This window comes from Gymnogyps californianus, unplaced genomic scaffold, assembly GCF_018139145.2.
Source record: "Gymnogyps californianus isolate 813 unplaced genomic scaffold, ASM1813914v2 HiC_scaffold_47, whole genome shotgun sequence".
NCBI classification, from domain to species: domain Eukaryota; kingdom Metazoa; phylum Chordata; class Aves; order Accipitriformes; family Cathartidae; genus Gymnogyps; species Gymnogyps californianus.
This window is the reverse complement of record NW_026114367.1, coordinates 258,061-271,306: the sequence shown is the minus strand read 5'-3', so window position 1 is coordinate 271,306 and position 13,246 is coordinate 258,061. Positions and strand designations below refer to the sequence as shown.

At 50.7% G+C, this 13,246-nt stretch overlaps 1 protein-coding gene and 1 pseudogene across 1 annotated transcript; both read left to right on the top strand.

Moving 5' to 3' along the window:
* Window positions 1-964: 964 nt before the first annotated feature.
* On the top strand, window positions 965-1,972 carry LOC127028889 (olfactory receptor 11A1-like). The gene has a single exon (XM_050914540.1). The coding sequence runs from the start codon at window positions 965-967 to the stop codon at window positions 1,970-1,972; it is 1,008 nt and encodes a 335-aa protein (XP_050770497.1).
* A 5,659-nt stretch (window positions 1,973-7,631) lies between these two features.
* Window positions 7,632-8,440, top strand: LOC127028888 (olfactory receptor 10Z1-like; annotated as a pseudogene).
* The last annotated feature ends 4,806 nt before the right edge of the window (window positions 8,441-13,246 follow it).

Below are 13,246 nucleotides of genomic sequence, written 5' to 3'. Positions count from 1 at the left end.
GGGTCAGCTACAGCAGGAGGCTCAGGACCACGTCCAGTCAAGTTTTTAATACCCACAAGGACGGAGCCTCCGTAAGCTCTCTGGGCGACTGTTCCAGTGTTTGACCACCCCACCTTTAAAAGGAATTTCCTGCATTTCAATGTGTCCTTTCTCCATGGCACCACTGAAAAGAGGCTGGGATTTGTCTCCTTAATCCTTCCCGTTATTCCTCCCTGCACAACCTCTCCCATGTGGCTTGGTTACCCCAGCTGACCCTTCCCTATCTTTTTTTTGATCATTTCCTTGTCACTTTTTATGCTGCATTTTGACCTACAAGGTGGTTTTTAGCATGCCCTCTGGCAGTCCCACAGCACAGTCCCGTGGTCATCTGAAGCAGGAACTCCTGATCTGCCCTTTCTCAAGGGAAGAAAGTGGCCTGTGTGGTGGTGGGGAAGGAGTGGGGTGGGAATCCTTTCCTCCTCCTGTGAGCGTTTGAGAGAGCTGTGGCCACTCACCCCGCGATGTGCCCGTCCCTTGCTTTGGAGGGAGGATGGCATCTGGCAGGACGTTTCACAGAATGGGCTTTTCTGGAGAGTGGGGTTTCTTTTCTCTTTCCTGAGAGCAGAAGGATGTCGATCCTCAACACCTATACCATGGTTTCCAGGCCATACCCACAGGCATATCAAAGTTGTCTGTTTCTGTGTGAGCAAATGCACGTTATAGATTTATTCCGCAGTGAGAAAGAAGAACTTCCGTTGGGCAGCTCACCTCTAGAGTCTGCGGTGAGTCTGCTGGGATGAGTGTTCTTTAGCCATCAGGAAGAACGTTTATTTTATGCTTTCACTAGGCACGAAATCCGTAAAGCTAATGTGAAGAGAGCAATATGTCCTACACAAAGAAATGTTGAAGGTAAATGCTGAAATGTGTTTCTTTCTCGTAGCCCCCCTTTGTGGCCACTGAGGAAATAACAGACAACCAACCCTGCATGGAGGAACGGGAAAATGACAACGGGACATCATCCATGGATTTTGTGCTGCTGGGAATACATGATGTCCCCACGCTCCAGAACCTGCTCTTTCTCCTCTTGCTTATGATCTACTCAGTCACCATGGTTGGGAACATCCTTATCGTTGTGCTGGTGGTGGCAGACCAGCATCTGCACACCCCCATGTACTTCTTCCTGGGCAATCTGTCCTCCCTGGAGACCTGCTACAGCTCCACCATCCTGCCACGGTTGCTGGCTGCCTTCCTGCATGGGCACAGCAGCATCTCTGCACATGGCTGCATGGCTCAGTTCTACTTCTTCGCTTCGTTTGCGACTACGGAGTGTTGCCTGCTGGCAGCCATGTCCTACGATCGGTACTTGGCCATATGCCAGCCCTTGCTCTATGCAAGCCGCATGACCTGGAAGGTCTCTTTACATCTTGCAGCTGCATCTTGGCTATGGGGTTCACTGCTGCTGGTGGTAGTCACAGTCTTCTTATCCCAGTTGCAGTTCTGTGGCCCAAAGTCCATTGACCACTTTTTCTGTGATTTCACCCCGTTGCTGGAGCTTGCCTGCAGTGACACCAGGGTGTTCATGCTCATTGAGTTCATCTTTGCCTTCCTGGACCTAATCTTCCCCTTCCTGTTCACGCTGGCCTCCTACATGTGCATCATAGCTGCCATCCTGAGGATCCCATGCAGCACAGGCAGGCAGAAGGCCTTCTCTACCTGCTCCTCTCACCTCACTGTTGTCTCTGTTTTCTATGGCACCCTCTTTGTTGTCTACATGCTGCCCAGAACAGCCCTGCTGAGGCAGCTCAACAAAGTGTTCTCCTTTTTCTACACCGTCCTCACACCCCTGGTCAATCCCCTCATCTACAGCCTGCGGAACAGGGAGGTCAGGGAGGCTCTGAGGAAAATGCTCAGGAAAGCCATGGCCTGCACCCACAGCTACCTTGGTGACAGAGGCAAAAGACACTTCTGGTTCCTTCGAAGAGGAAAGCTCTAGATACCAACTGAGTCTTCAGAAGTGCATGCCACTGAGACTGCTTGTGGAGTGGCAAGGGGAAAAAAGGAAAAGGTCCTTGTACAGGAATATTGTTTAAAAAACAATGCTGAAAATGTCATGGGTTTTGCTTTTTCCTTGATAATACACACCTTGGTGGTCTTATGTGTGGGAACTGTTGAAGTGTTCAGGTTTTCTTTTCTGGAGGAGACATGAAAGTGTAGTTGGCCTAATATGTGAATACTTTCCAAAGGCCATCATGAGGGCATCTTCCTGACGGTGGGTTCCCAGGACGGGAGTCATCTCCCCCTGTGGTACACATTTCAAGAGCATGAAGCTCACCTGTCAGCCACGAATGAAGGTCTGCTTTCACTGCACCGCCAAGGCAAAATGGTCCATTTCTATTGGGTGGCCCATGTGGGCTACACCTACACCTCTCTTCCCTCCTCTGGCCAGGCCCTGTTGCAGGCATGTCTTAGGAATCAGCTGGGGATGCAACAGCTGAGCTTGACACACCTGAGGGATGGGATGCCATCCAGAAGGACCTGGACAAGCTCAAGATGTGGGCCCATGTGAATCTCATGAGGTTCCACAAGGCCAAGTGCAAGGTCCTGCACCTGGATGGGAGCAACCCCCAGTATCAATACAGGGTGGGGGATGGAGGGATGGAGAGCAGCCCTGACGAGAAGGACTTGGGGGTACTGGTGGATGAAAAGCTGGACGTGAGCTGGCAATGTGCACTCGCAGCCCAGAAAGCCAACCGTATCCTGGCTGCATCAAAAGCAGTGTGGGCAGCAGGTCGAGGGAGGGGATTCTGCCCCTCGACTCTGCTCTGGTGAGACCCCCACCTGCAGTACTGCGTCCAGCTCTGGAGTCCTCAGCACAGGAAAGACGTGGACCTGTTGGAGCGGGTCCAGAGGAGGGCCACAAAAATTATCAGAGGGATGGAACAACTCTCCTATGGAGAAAGGCTGAGAGAGTTGGGGTTGTTCAGCCTGGAGAAGAGAAGACTCCGGGAAGACCTTCTTGTAGCCTTTCAGTACTTAAAGGGGGCTTATAAGAAAGATGGGGACAGACTTTTTAGTAGGGCCTGTAGCGATAGGACAAGTGGTAATGGTTTTAAACTAAAAGAGGGTAGGTTCAGACCAGATATAAGAAAGAAATCCTTTATGAGGGTGGTGAAACACTGGAACAGGTTGCCCAGAGAGGTAGGAGTTGCCTCATCCCTGGAAACATTCAAGGTGAGGTTGGACAGGGCTCTGAGCAACCTCTTCTAGTGGAAGATATCCCTGCTTATTGCAGGGGGGTTGGACTAGACGACCTTTGAAGGTCCCTTCCAACCCAAACTATTCTATGATTTTATGATTCTATGATATCATTCCTTTAGTCTATGGACCACCCCTGTAAAATGTCCGTTAAATGTCCATAAATGTCCATAAAGTGTCCATTGAGTTCATTTAGTCCGTGACTTGGGTTCTATCTGTTATGGTGGTCACTCAGGACAGGAGAGGAGGTGTGTTGCAGGGAGTTATGGGGCACCAAAGCCAGCTCAGCTCAGGTCACTGCTGCACTTGCCCTGCTTCTTGTGAGGCTCGTCCTCCATTGCTTTGCGTGGTTCCTGCTATAGTACTTCCTATAACATGCAACTCGAATCATGGGTTACAACTATTTAAAATTATATCCATTACAATCTCCACCCCTGGTCCCTTTGAACCAGGCCATAGGGTCTAACTTTGCAGTGAACTCCTCCCCTTGCCCCTGGTCCAGCACGGACTTATCCACGAAGCATAGTCCCTCAGGGCTATACCAGCTGTGGCATGGGCTTATTTACAGCCACAGCCGTTTCAAAGTGTACCTGCTCCAGCGTGGCCTTATCCATGATCCACTGTCCCTTCAGGGGTGTACCTGCTGTGTCGTGGACTTATCCACAGCCACAGACCCTCTGAGGTGTTCCAGCAAGGCCTTATGCACAGCCACTGATGCTTCAAGGTGTACCTACTGCGGCATGGACGTATCCACAGCCACAGATGCTTCAAGCTGTCCTGCTCCCGTGTGGACTTATCCACAGGTCACGGTCCTTCGACTTGAGTTCACCCTATAGTTCCAGCCTGTCCAGTGCAGCAGCACAGGAACAGCAGCGATGCCCTGGCCATCCGCCAGCCCAGAAACACAGCCATTGCTGTTATCAAAATGATCCCAGGCACAGCAGAGCACGCATCACAAATCCAAAACATAGCACCATACAAGCTACTCTGAAGAGGATTAACTCTATCCTAGCCAAAACCAGTGCATGATGCAGACTCTGGCTCATGCACTGACTTTCCAGCTGCTCTTTGGACATGCTGAATCTCCATGGACCTGCCTGGCATTCACTGGGCTATGTCTGACCCCAGGACTGTATTGAGTCTGGCTGGGATGGAGATAACTTTCCCCATAGCAGCCCTCGTAGTGCTGTGCTTTGTGTCTGTAGCTGGAAAGGTGTTGATAACACCCCAACGTTTTGGCTACTGCTGAGCAGTGCTCGCACAGTATCAAGGCTGTCCCTCCAGTGTGCTCTTCCCCCAAAGACCAGTAGGCTGGGGGTGGGCAAGAGTTTCAGAGGGGACACAGCTGACCCCAACTGACCAAAGGGATATTCCATGCCATATGACATCATACTCAGTAATAAAAGCTGGAGGAAGAAGAAGGAAGGGGGGAGACGTTGGAGTTACGGCGTTTGTCTTCCCAGGTAACCTTTACATGTGATAAAGCCTGGCTTTCCTGGAGATGGCTGAACACCTGCCTGCCGATGGGAAGCAGGGAATGAATTCATTATTTTGCTTTGCTTGCATGTTCAGCTTTTGCTTTACCTATTAAACTGTCGTTATCTCAACCCATGAGTTTTCTCACTTTTAGCCTTCCGATTCTCTCCCCCATCCCACCGCGGGGGGAGTGAGCGAGTGGCTGTGTGGTGCTTAGTTACTGGCTGAGGTTAAACCATAACAATCAACAGGGTGTATGGCCACGAAGAGGCTCAGCTGTCATAGAGCTGCAGACAAGCACACCGACGAGGTAGTTCAAGATGGGACTGAAGATCCAGGCCTGAGCATAAGTGGGATGTGTGGGCCCACGGGTGGAGGCTCCAGGGGAGGCTGTTGAGGGCCATTAAGGCCTGTTAGTGCCCTCAGGGTCCTGGTTACAGCCTGGATGGGAGCAGCACTGTGGAAAATGCCCTGGGGTCGTGCTGCACAGCAAGGTGAACAGGAGCCAGCAGTTTGCCCTGGCAGCAAGGAAGGCCAGCAGCAGCCTGGGCAGTACGGACAGGAGCATGCTTAGCAGGTTGAGGGAAGCGATCACCTCCCATCACTCAGTGCTTGTTAGAGGAATGTGTCCAGCATGGGGTTCCCAACACAAAAAGTAATTGCCAAACTGGAGCAAGTTCAGTTCAGGGCCGTCAGGATGCATCACTTGCCATGTAAAGAGATGTGAAAAAATGAGGCTTGCTTGGCTGGGAGAAGAGATGGCTTTGGAGAAGAGGAAAATAACAGTAGTTTTCCAGGGCCTGCAAGGAAGTTCTCAAGTGGAGAAGAGACAGACTTTTCACGGTGGTGGAAGGTGGGAGGATGAGACACCGCATTAAATTAATACACCAAAGGTTTGACTGCAGGACAGGAGAAACTTCCTGCCCACAAGGAAAATCAAACCTTGGAAGAGTCGTCCAGAGAGGCAATCTACAGTCTCCATCCTTGGAGATTTACAGGACACTGTGGATAAAGCTCTGAGATCTTGCTCAGAGCTCAGGACGACCCTGCTTTGAGCAGGAGGTGGGACTAGGTGACCTCCAGGCCTCCCTTTCAACCTGAGTTATCTTTCGATCCTGTGAGATGTACCTCTGGGTATTTAAGAAGTCTGAGGGAGTGGGGAGATTTGACACAAATCATCTAGGTGATTCTCAGACTTCCCAAAAGCCCTTCTCCTGCCTTTCCAAGCAGAGAAGAGACTGCATCTTGTCCCTTGAAAGTCCAACAGGGCCGAGAGGAATCGGGCCCTGTGGCATCCTTTGTGCCACAACAGGAGCAGAGGAGGCCCCAGGGCACCTCCCAGGGAGGAGGGATGGACCCTAACCAGCAGGACATCTCAGCAGCTCCGCTCCCTTCAGCCTCTGACATGGCAGGCCCCTGCGCTTAGGGAGAGGTTTGGGGGCCCTCTCCCTGCAGGGGACAGAGCCTGGCACCGGAGAGGGACTTGCCCCATCCCACAGGACAAGTCTCTGTGGCTGGAGGAAATGCTGCTAGCTCTGCCTCTTCCTCCCCGCTGAGTATCAGGGGAGGCTGGTGGGATCAGCTCAGGCAGTCAGGGTCTCTGCACCAAAGAGACCCGGTGAACTTACAGTCTGCAGGGAGGTGATGGGAATTCTATCCATGGGATCACTTCAGGTTTGATGTCAGGAGTTGGGATGAGTCCTGACGATTGCCTCACCTCAGTTGCTTTTCAAAGGGGCCTGACTCTGAGTTTGGATGACTCATTGTTATGGAGAAAGACAGGCATTGGCAGAGGAGTTTACGAACTTTTCAGCAGCCCAGAAGTTTCAGTCTCCTTGAGAACCAATCAGGCAATGCTCACTCTCTGCAGTCCCTGGGGAAAGCTGAGCTGTGGCTGCGTCCTTCAGAGTCTCAGGTGTGCTACAAAACCCAGGACACCGCACAGAGGAGGGGGCATTTGGGTGCTGCTAGAGGCTCACCACAGGAGCGGCTGGGAGAAGACGGCGAGGGCAGAGCAAGGCATGAGCCCTGGGCCAGGGAGACCAAGGAAGGGAAGAATACAGTGGGGAAGAGGCAGAGGGTGAGACCCCAACCTTGATCTTCCTTCCCAGGCACCATGTGTGTAGAGGTCACCCCTTCATGCTGAGGAAGGCAGGTGGGTGCTGGATGTCCTGAGTCAGGGAACTGTTGATTTTGTAACTGGCTGTTTGTGCAGGTGAAGTTTGTGAGGGAGAGCTGAGTCTCAGCCCTGTCCTGTCCTGTATGTGTCCCCATCCCAGCTCCCTCTTTCCCCAGACACCCTGAGCCCCAGCACCGCAGAGCAGAGATGCTGGGGAGGGGCTGGTGGTGCTGAGTTGCAGCTGGACTGGGGTGTGTTGGAGCCAGCCGAGGACACTCACCCATCCAGCGCTGTGCTCAGCCATCTCCTGATAGGAATAAGCACATCTGCTTTGATATTTTCACAGAAACAATTTGTTTCAATCATGGCACTGGTTTTCCTCAAGGCACCATTTCCTCGACAGACAGCAAAGGATCTCTATCCTCAACAGCTTTTTTGGGTCATATGGGAAAACCCTGGAGCACAGGAAAGCAGAATGTCAAATGTGAGCAAATGCATACGATGTTTTTATTCCATCATGAGGAAGACGCAGTTCCATGCGGCAAGTTAACCCTGAGGTAACAGGGAGTGCTCTTGGGACAAGCAAGTTTTCCCTCTTGAAGAACCTGGGTCTCTCCTTTTAGTGTAGAGGGAGGCAAAAATGGACTATAAACAATGGCAAAGTATATGATACTTTTGTTAACTTGCATCTTTTAAGCAGTAGTGTCCATCACAGCTCTTCTTCCACTTAATGCAGAAATGCATGTGTTTTCTTACCGGCCTCCTTCCTGGCATGTGGGGAAAGAAAGAGAAACAAAGCTGCATGGAAAAATTGGAAGAGGACAATCAGACATCACCCACGGAATTCCTGCTGCTGGGAATGGGGAAAGTGCCCACACTCCAGACACTGCTCTTCCTCCTATCACTCATCATCTAATTGGTGACTGTGACTGGGAACATCCCCGTTGTTGCACCGGTGGTGTCAGACCGGCATCTGCACACCCCCATGTACTTCTTCCTTGGCAATCTCTCCTCCTTGGAGACCTGCTACAGCTCCACCATCCTGCCCCAGCTGATGGCCACCTTCCTCACTGGGGACAGGACCATCTCTGCTTGTGGCTGTACAGCGGAATTCTACTTCTTTGCTTCCTTTGCAGCTACTGGGTGCTACCTGCTTGGCAGCCATGTCCTACGATCGGTACTTGGCCATATGCCAGCCACCGCTCTATGCCAGCTTAGAAGGTCTGTCTTCAGACGGTTACTGCATCTTGGCTAGTGGATATGCTGCTGTGTGCCATAGTCACTGTGTTCTTAGGCCAGCTGAAGTTCTGTGGCCCCAAGGCAATTGACCACTTCTTCTGTGACTTTATCCCTCTGCCGGAGCTTTCCTGCGGTGACACCAGCACAGTCACACTCACATCCTTTGTCCTGTCTTTTCTCAGCGCTGTCTTCCCCTTCATGTTCACACTGGCCTCCTACGTGCGCATTATAGCTGCCATCCTGAGGATCCCATGCAGCACAGGCAGGCAGAAGGCCTTCTCTACCTGCTCCTCTCACCTCACTGTTGTCTCTGTTTTCTATGGCACCCTCTTTGTTGTCTACATGCTGCCCAGAACAGTACCAGTGTTGTAGAAAAAGTTAGTTGAAACTTAGCACTAGCAGCTTAGACATTAACATCTAGACTAGATAAAGCCTATAGACCGTGGTACACGAACTGTAACAACCGTATTACAATATACCGAAAAGCTAATTACAGAACCAGCTGAAACCGACCTAAGAGGATGTGCAACAGGACAGAGAACCCCTGTATATTGTATAAGAAGATGACCACTTAGCAACCACTTAGTAACGAAACAGCAAAGAAATCAAACCAATAAGAAGCAAGAAGACCCCAGACCTTAATATGACTATTGGTGGGAACTGTCACGTGAGGGGTGGGGAACTTAGATTGTAAGGGTATAATTGCCCAGGGATTTCTTTGTTTTGGATCCCTCTTCGGAGGTGCCCAGCTCAAGCTGTAGTGCTATTAACAAAAAGTCCTTTAATAGAGAATTCTATCTTTCGGCTTACTGCCTCAGCAGAAAGCTAGAGTTGAACCCTGTTATGGTGGCTGGCATGCATAATTTCCGTAACAACCAGGGACATCTTCACAGGTTCATGGCCTTTATACTGCCTGTGGAGTAGCACAGGGATAAAGGTTTTTGGAGAGAAATATTCTTGTTTAGAAGGCAGTGCGAAAAAACCAACATGGGTTAGGATTTTCCTTGATAATAAAGAGCTTGCTGGGTTTACAACTGTCAGTTGCTCAAAGTTTATGGTTTTCTTTCCTTACGAAGATAAGGAAGGAATTTGGGACAACGAGTCAGTATCTTTCAGGGATACTCACTGTGGGTCCCTGAGGAGGGAGCCATCCTCTTCAGTGGTGCCCATTTGCCAGGGCAGAATCCAGTATGCAGCTTTTAATAAAGGACCCTTTCACTGCATTTCCGAAAAAAATGGCCTTTTTCAACTTTGAGGCCTCATATGTGTTACTGCTACCCACCTCTCCTCCTGCCTCTGGTCAGGCCTGGCCTAAGGGCACAGCTGGGGATGAAGCAGACTGACAGGCTGCAAAGGAGCTGTGATTTCTCCTGCTGCACAGAGAGAGAGATGGGGAGGCTGGGGTGTGGTGGATGTTCTTTCTTCAAAGCTAAAACCAAGAGACTCAAAGCAGCCCCTGGTTCTCCTTCCCTCACATTGTTGCCTCCTCTTTCCCCCGAGAAATCGGCAAGCTCTTGCTTTTGCTATGTTCCTCTAGCTCTAGCTGCAGTCCCAGTCCTTGCCCTTTGTCTTCTTGTAGGGAGATGGGGACAACAGCTGCCATCCCAACTCTTTCACCTTTGGAGGATCAGGCTTTCCCCCTCAGCCTTTCTTCCCTGCTGGAAAGCCTTTATGCAGCCCTCCTCCAGAGCCCAAGGCAGGGCTGGGCTTTGAGGTCTGATTCCCAATAGATCTCAGCTCTGTTAGCCATCTGAGATGTGGGTGCCTATGGGTTCATCAGTAGGCTGATGGCCTTTGCACCAGGGCACGCTGCTGACTTCTCTTCAGCTTCCTCACCAAGAGCCCAAGGTCATCTCCTGCAAAGCTGCTCTCTCACCAGTCAGCCCCAGCCAGCCCTTTGCATGCTGCTGTTGGGGCTACTCCATCCCAAGTGCGCTCACCTTGGCTGAATTTCACAAGGCTCCTGAAAGCCCCATTCTGCAGCATGTTGAGGCCTCTGGGTGTTCCGGGACAGAGAAAACTCCTGCTTGGATACTGGAGAGACTTTGTGGATGAGCAGAACTTACTCAGGGACACTGGAAGAGGGTTGCAGGACTGTGTAAAGCCTAGGGGAAAGCTCAGGGCATGCTCAGGGGAAAAGGCAAAGGCAAGGTAAGGAAGAGATGAAGGTGAAACAGGGAGGAGCAGGTATGGGAAAACGGAGAGAAGGGGGTGATGAGAGAGAGCAGTTCTGTGTCAAGAAGCTGCCGGCCATTACACTTGTTTGGGTTAGGCCTTTGCCCGGTTACTTCCCTGCCTGAAGACAGGCATGGTGTTTGGCTTTTTCTGGTCATCGGAGACTTCCTCATCATTAAAACCTTTAAAGACAACGGAGAGCAACCCCATAGCGACATTGGCCAGCTCCCCCAGCATCCGCGGGTACATCCCTTCCACTCCCATGGACATGTGTGTGTCCAATCTGCTTCGGGGTTGCCTACTTTGATGTTCTGCTTGTCTTGCAAAGGCTTTGCTTGGAAGCTTGGGAACATGCAGCCTTTCAATACTTGAAGGGGACTTATAAGAAAGACGAGGACAGACTTTTTAGCAGGGCCTGTAGCGATAGGACAAGGGGTAATGCTTTTAAACTAAAAGAGGGTAGATTAAGACTAGATATAGGAAGAACTTTTTTACAATGAGGGTGGTGAGACGCTGGAACAGGTTGCCCAGAGAAGTGGTAGATGCCCCATCCCTGGAAACATTCAAGGCCAGGTTGGATGGGGCTTTGAACAACCTGATCCTCCCGCCATGGGCGTGGGCCGCCCTCCTCATACCCCACCGGCTCCTCTCCCTCCCCAGCCCTGAGGGGCCTGCCTGTGGGGTGGAGGGCACCGGGCAGCCACTGACCCGGCCGGTAGAAGATGGCCAGCTGTCAGCGTCGGCATCATCTCCAGGGCAGCTGGGAGCCAGCGCCGTGCTGCCTGCAGCGGTAGGGCTCAGCACCAGGTTCGCGGTCCCCAGCATGATGTCCCAGCCCAGGCAGGTGCCATCCGTTGTCATGGGCCTTAAACTCCCCGGTTTTGAGTAAATAAAGGCAAGGGCCACCGTCCTGTGCTCGGCTGGCTTCCGTGGTGGGGCCTCGGGTGCCTCTGGAGCCAGCCGAGGGTGAGGAGCACTGACCTGCGGCGAGCCAGCAGGAGGATGGAGTTAAACCCCAAGTTTGTGGTGCCAACTAAAAGAAATGCCCAGAGTTAATAAATAACACTGAAGCGATGGCAGCAGGTGTGTGCGCGTGCTGGTGTGGCTGCTGATATTCTCTCCAAGGTGTCTTCTGGGTAAGAGAGATGTGGAGGAAGGAGCAGTTTTAATTTGGTTTCAGTAGCAACAGTCTATCTTCAGCAACTTGTGTATTTAAATAGGGAAATATGCAAAAAGGTGTCGTGTAAATATTTGCCTTTTTCAGGTTTCATTGCTACTAGAGCTTACTACACTTCCCTCTTTCTAGCTTGCCCTTGATTTCAGGCCAGGTTCTCATAGATCCAGTGCTAGGCCAACCAGTAAAGTCTCTTTGCAGTTTCTCTACAACTTCATTTAGGGGAGGAGATAACTTTTTACCAAACTGTAGATTTTTATTTATTTTTGTTATTTTTTTAAATCTGTTTTCTGTTGTTAGTGTTGCCAGAGGACTTGTGCATTGTGGTGGTGGAGGAGAGGAAAAGAACAATTTTGCTAACAGATCCTCTCCTTGAACTATCTGCTCAGACAAAGAGAAGGATGGTCGAAAATTTGATTGTTTGTTTGTTTTGATTTTCTTTAAAGAACTCTGTAGGTTACCAAGGCTTATAGGCCAAAGAAGTAAAATGAGGGGGAGCAGAGAGGGAGATGCTGATTTCTTCCCTCTGGTGTCCGGTGACAGGACTCTAGGGAATGGCTTAAAGCTGCATCACGGGAAGTTCAGATCGGATATTAGGAAAAAGTTCTACACTGAGAGGGTCAAGCACTGGAACAAGCTCCCCAGGGAAGTGGTCATGGCCCCAAGCCTGTCAGTGTTCAAGAAGTGTTTGGACAACGCCCTTAGGTATATGGTTTAACTTTTAGGTTGCCCTGTGTGGAGTCAGGAGTTGGACTCGATGATCCTCGTGGATCCCTTCCAACTCAGGATATTCTATGATTCTGTGATTCTGAAGATGTCCCTGCTCACTGCAGGGGGGTTGGACTAGATGACCTTTAAAGGTCCCTTCCAGCCCAAACTATTCTGTGATTCTATGATTCTGTGTGATGCTTGAGGACAAACATGGCCAGGGAAAGCTGAAGAAAATGGGGCACTGAGAACCTTGGTCTTTCTCTGCCCCTTGGCATGGAAAGCTGAGACAATGGAAATGAGATGAAGTGCTTATTGGATGCACTGCCTATGTTGAGCATATCTGTGTTTGATGGGAGCTGATGTTGTTGTTGCTGGACTTCTGTAGCCTAAACAGAGGATGCTGAGAGCACTTTCAGTGTTGGTGGCACCCTGTGTGGTACTCCAGAAGAGAGTGATGTTTCCCGCCGTCACTAGGTCCCATTTGCCAGTGCTGAGAAGATGCCTTGGATGTCTCAGGGCTTTCTGAATGGCCCTGGACATTTGGCCATGGAACATCCTCCTCATATCAAATCAGAAAGACTCTGTATAGACTTGAGGGGTGGGAAACTGGAGCTGGACCCTATGCACCAACAGTTTGAGAGTGAAGGTTTCTTTGAAGAGTCACATTCTCTTTATCTACAGTGCTAACATCATCCACTGCTTCAACTCATACTTTGCCTCCCGCAGACAGTTGGTGCCAAGTGGGTCACATCTCTAGGGCCATGGGCAAGCCTTTTCTGGACTTTTTGTCCCCAGCCACCCTATACATCCTTTATCCCAGATCTTCTCTGGCTTCCTTCCTTGCCTTAGTGCAGGAGGGCCTGTGATGCTTCGCTCAGGTGTGACAGCCACCCTGCACATGGGGAAGCTCTGGTGAGATTAACTCCACCCATGGTATGGCTGCACCCTAAGCCTCTGCAGCTCAGAAGGGAGCAGGGGGACAAGGTTTCACTCCCTTCTTTCTCTACACTGGCTATGGTTTATACTAGCATGTCAGAAAAAACACCTCCTGGTACATTCAGACCTGTAATACAGACTTCTGGAAACAGTTTTCAAGCCTATGATGTGAAGCAATCTCA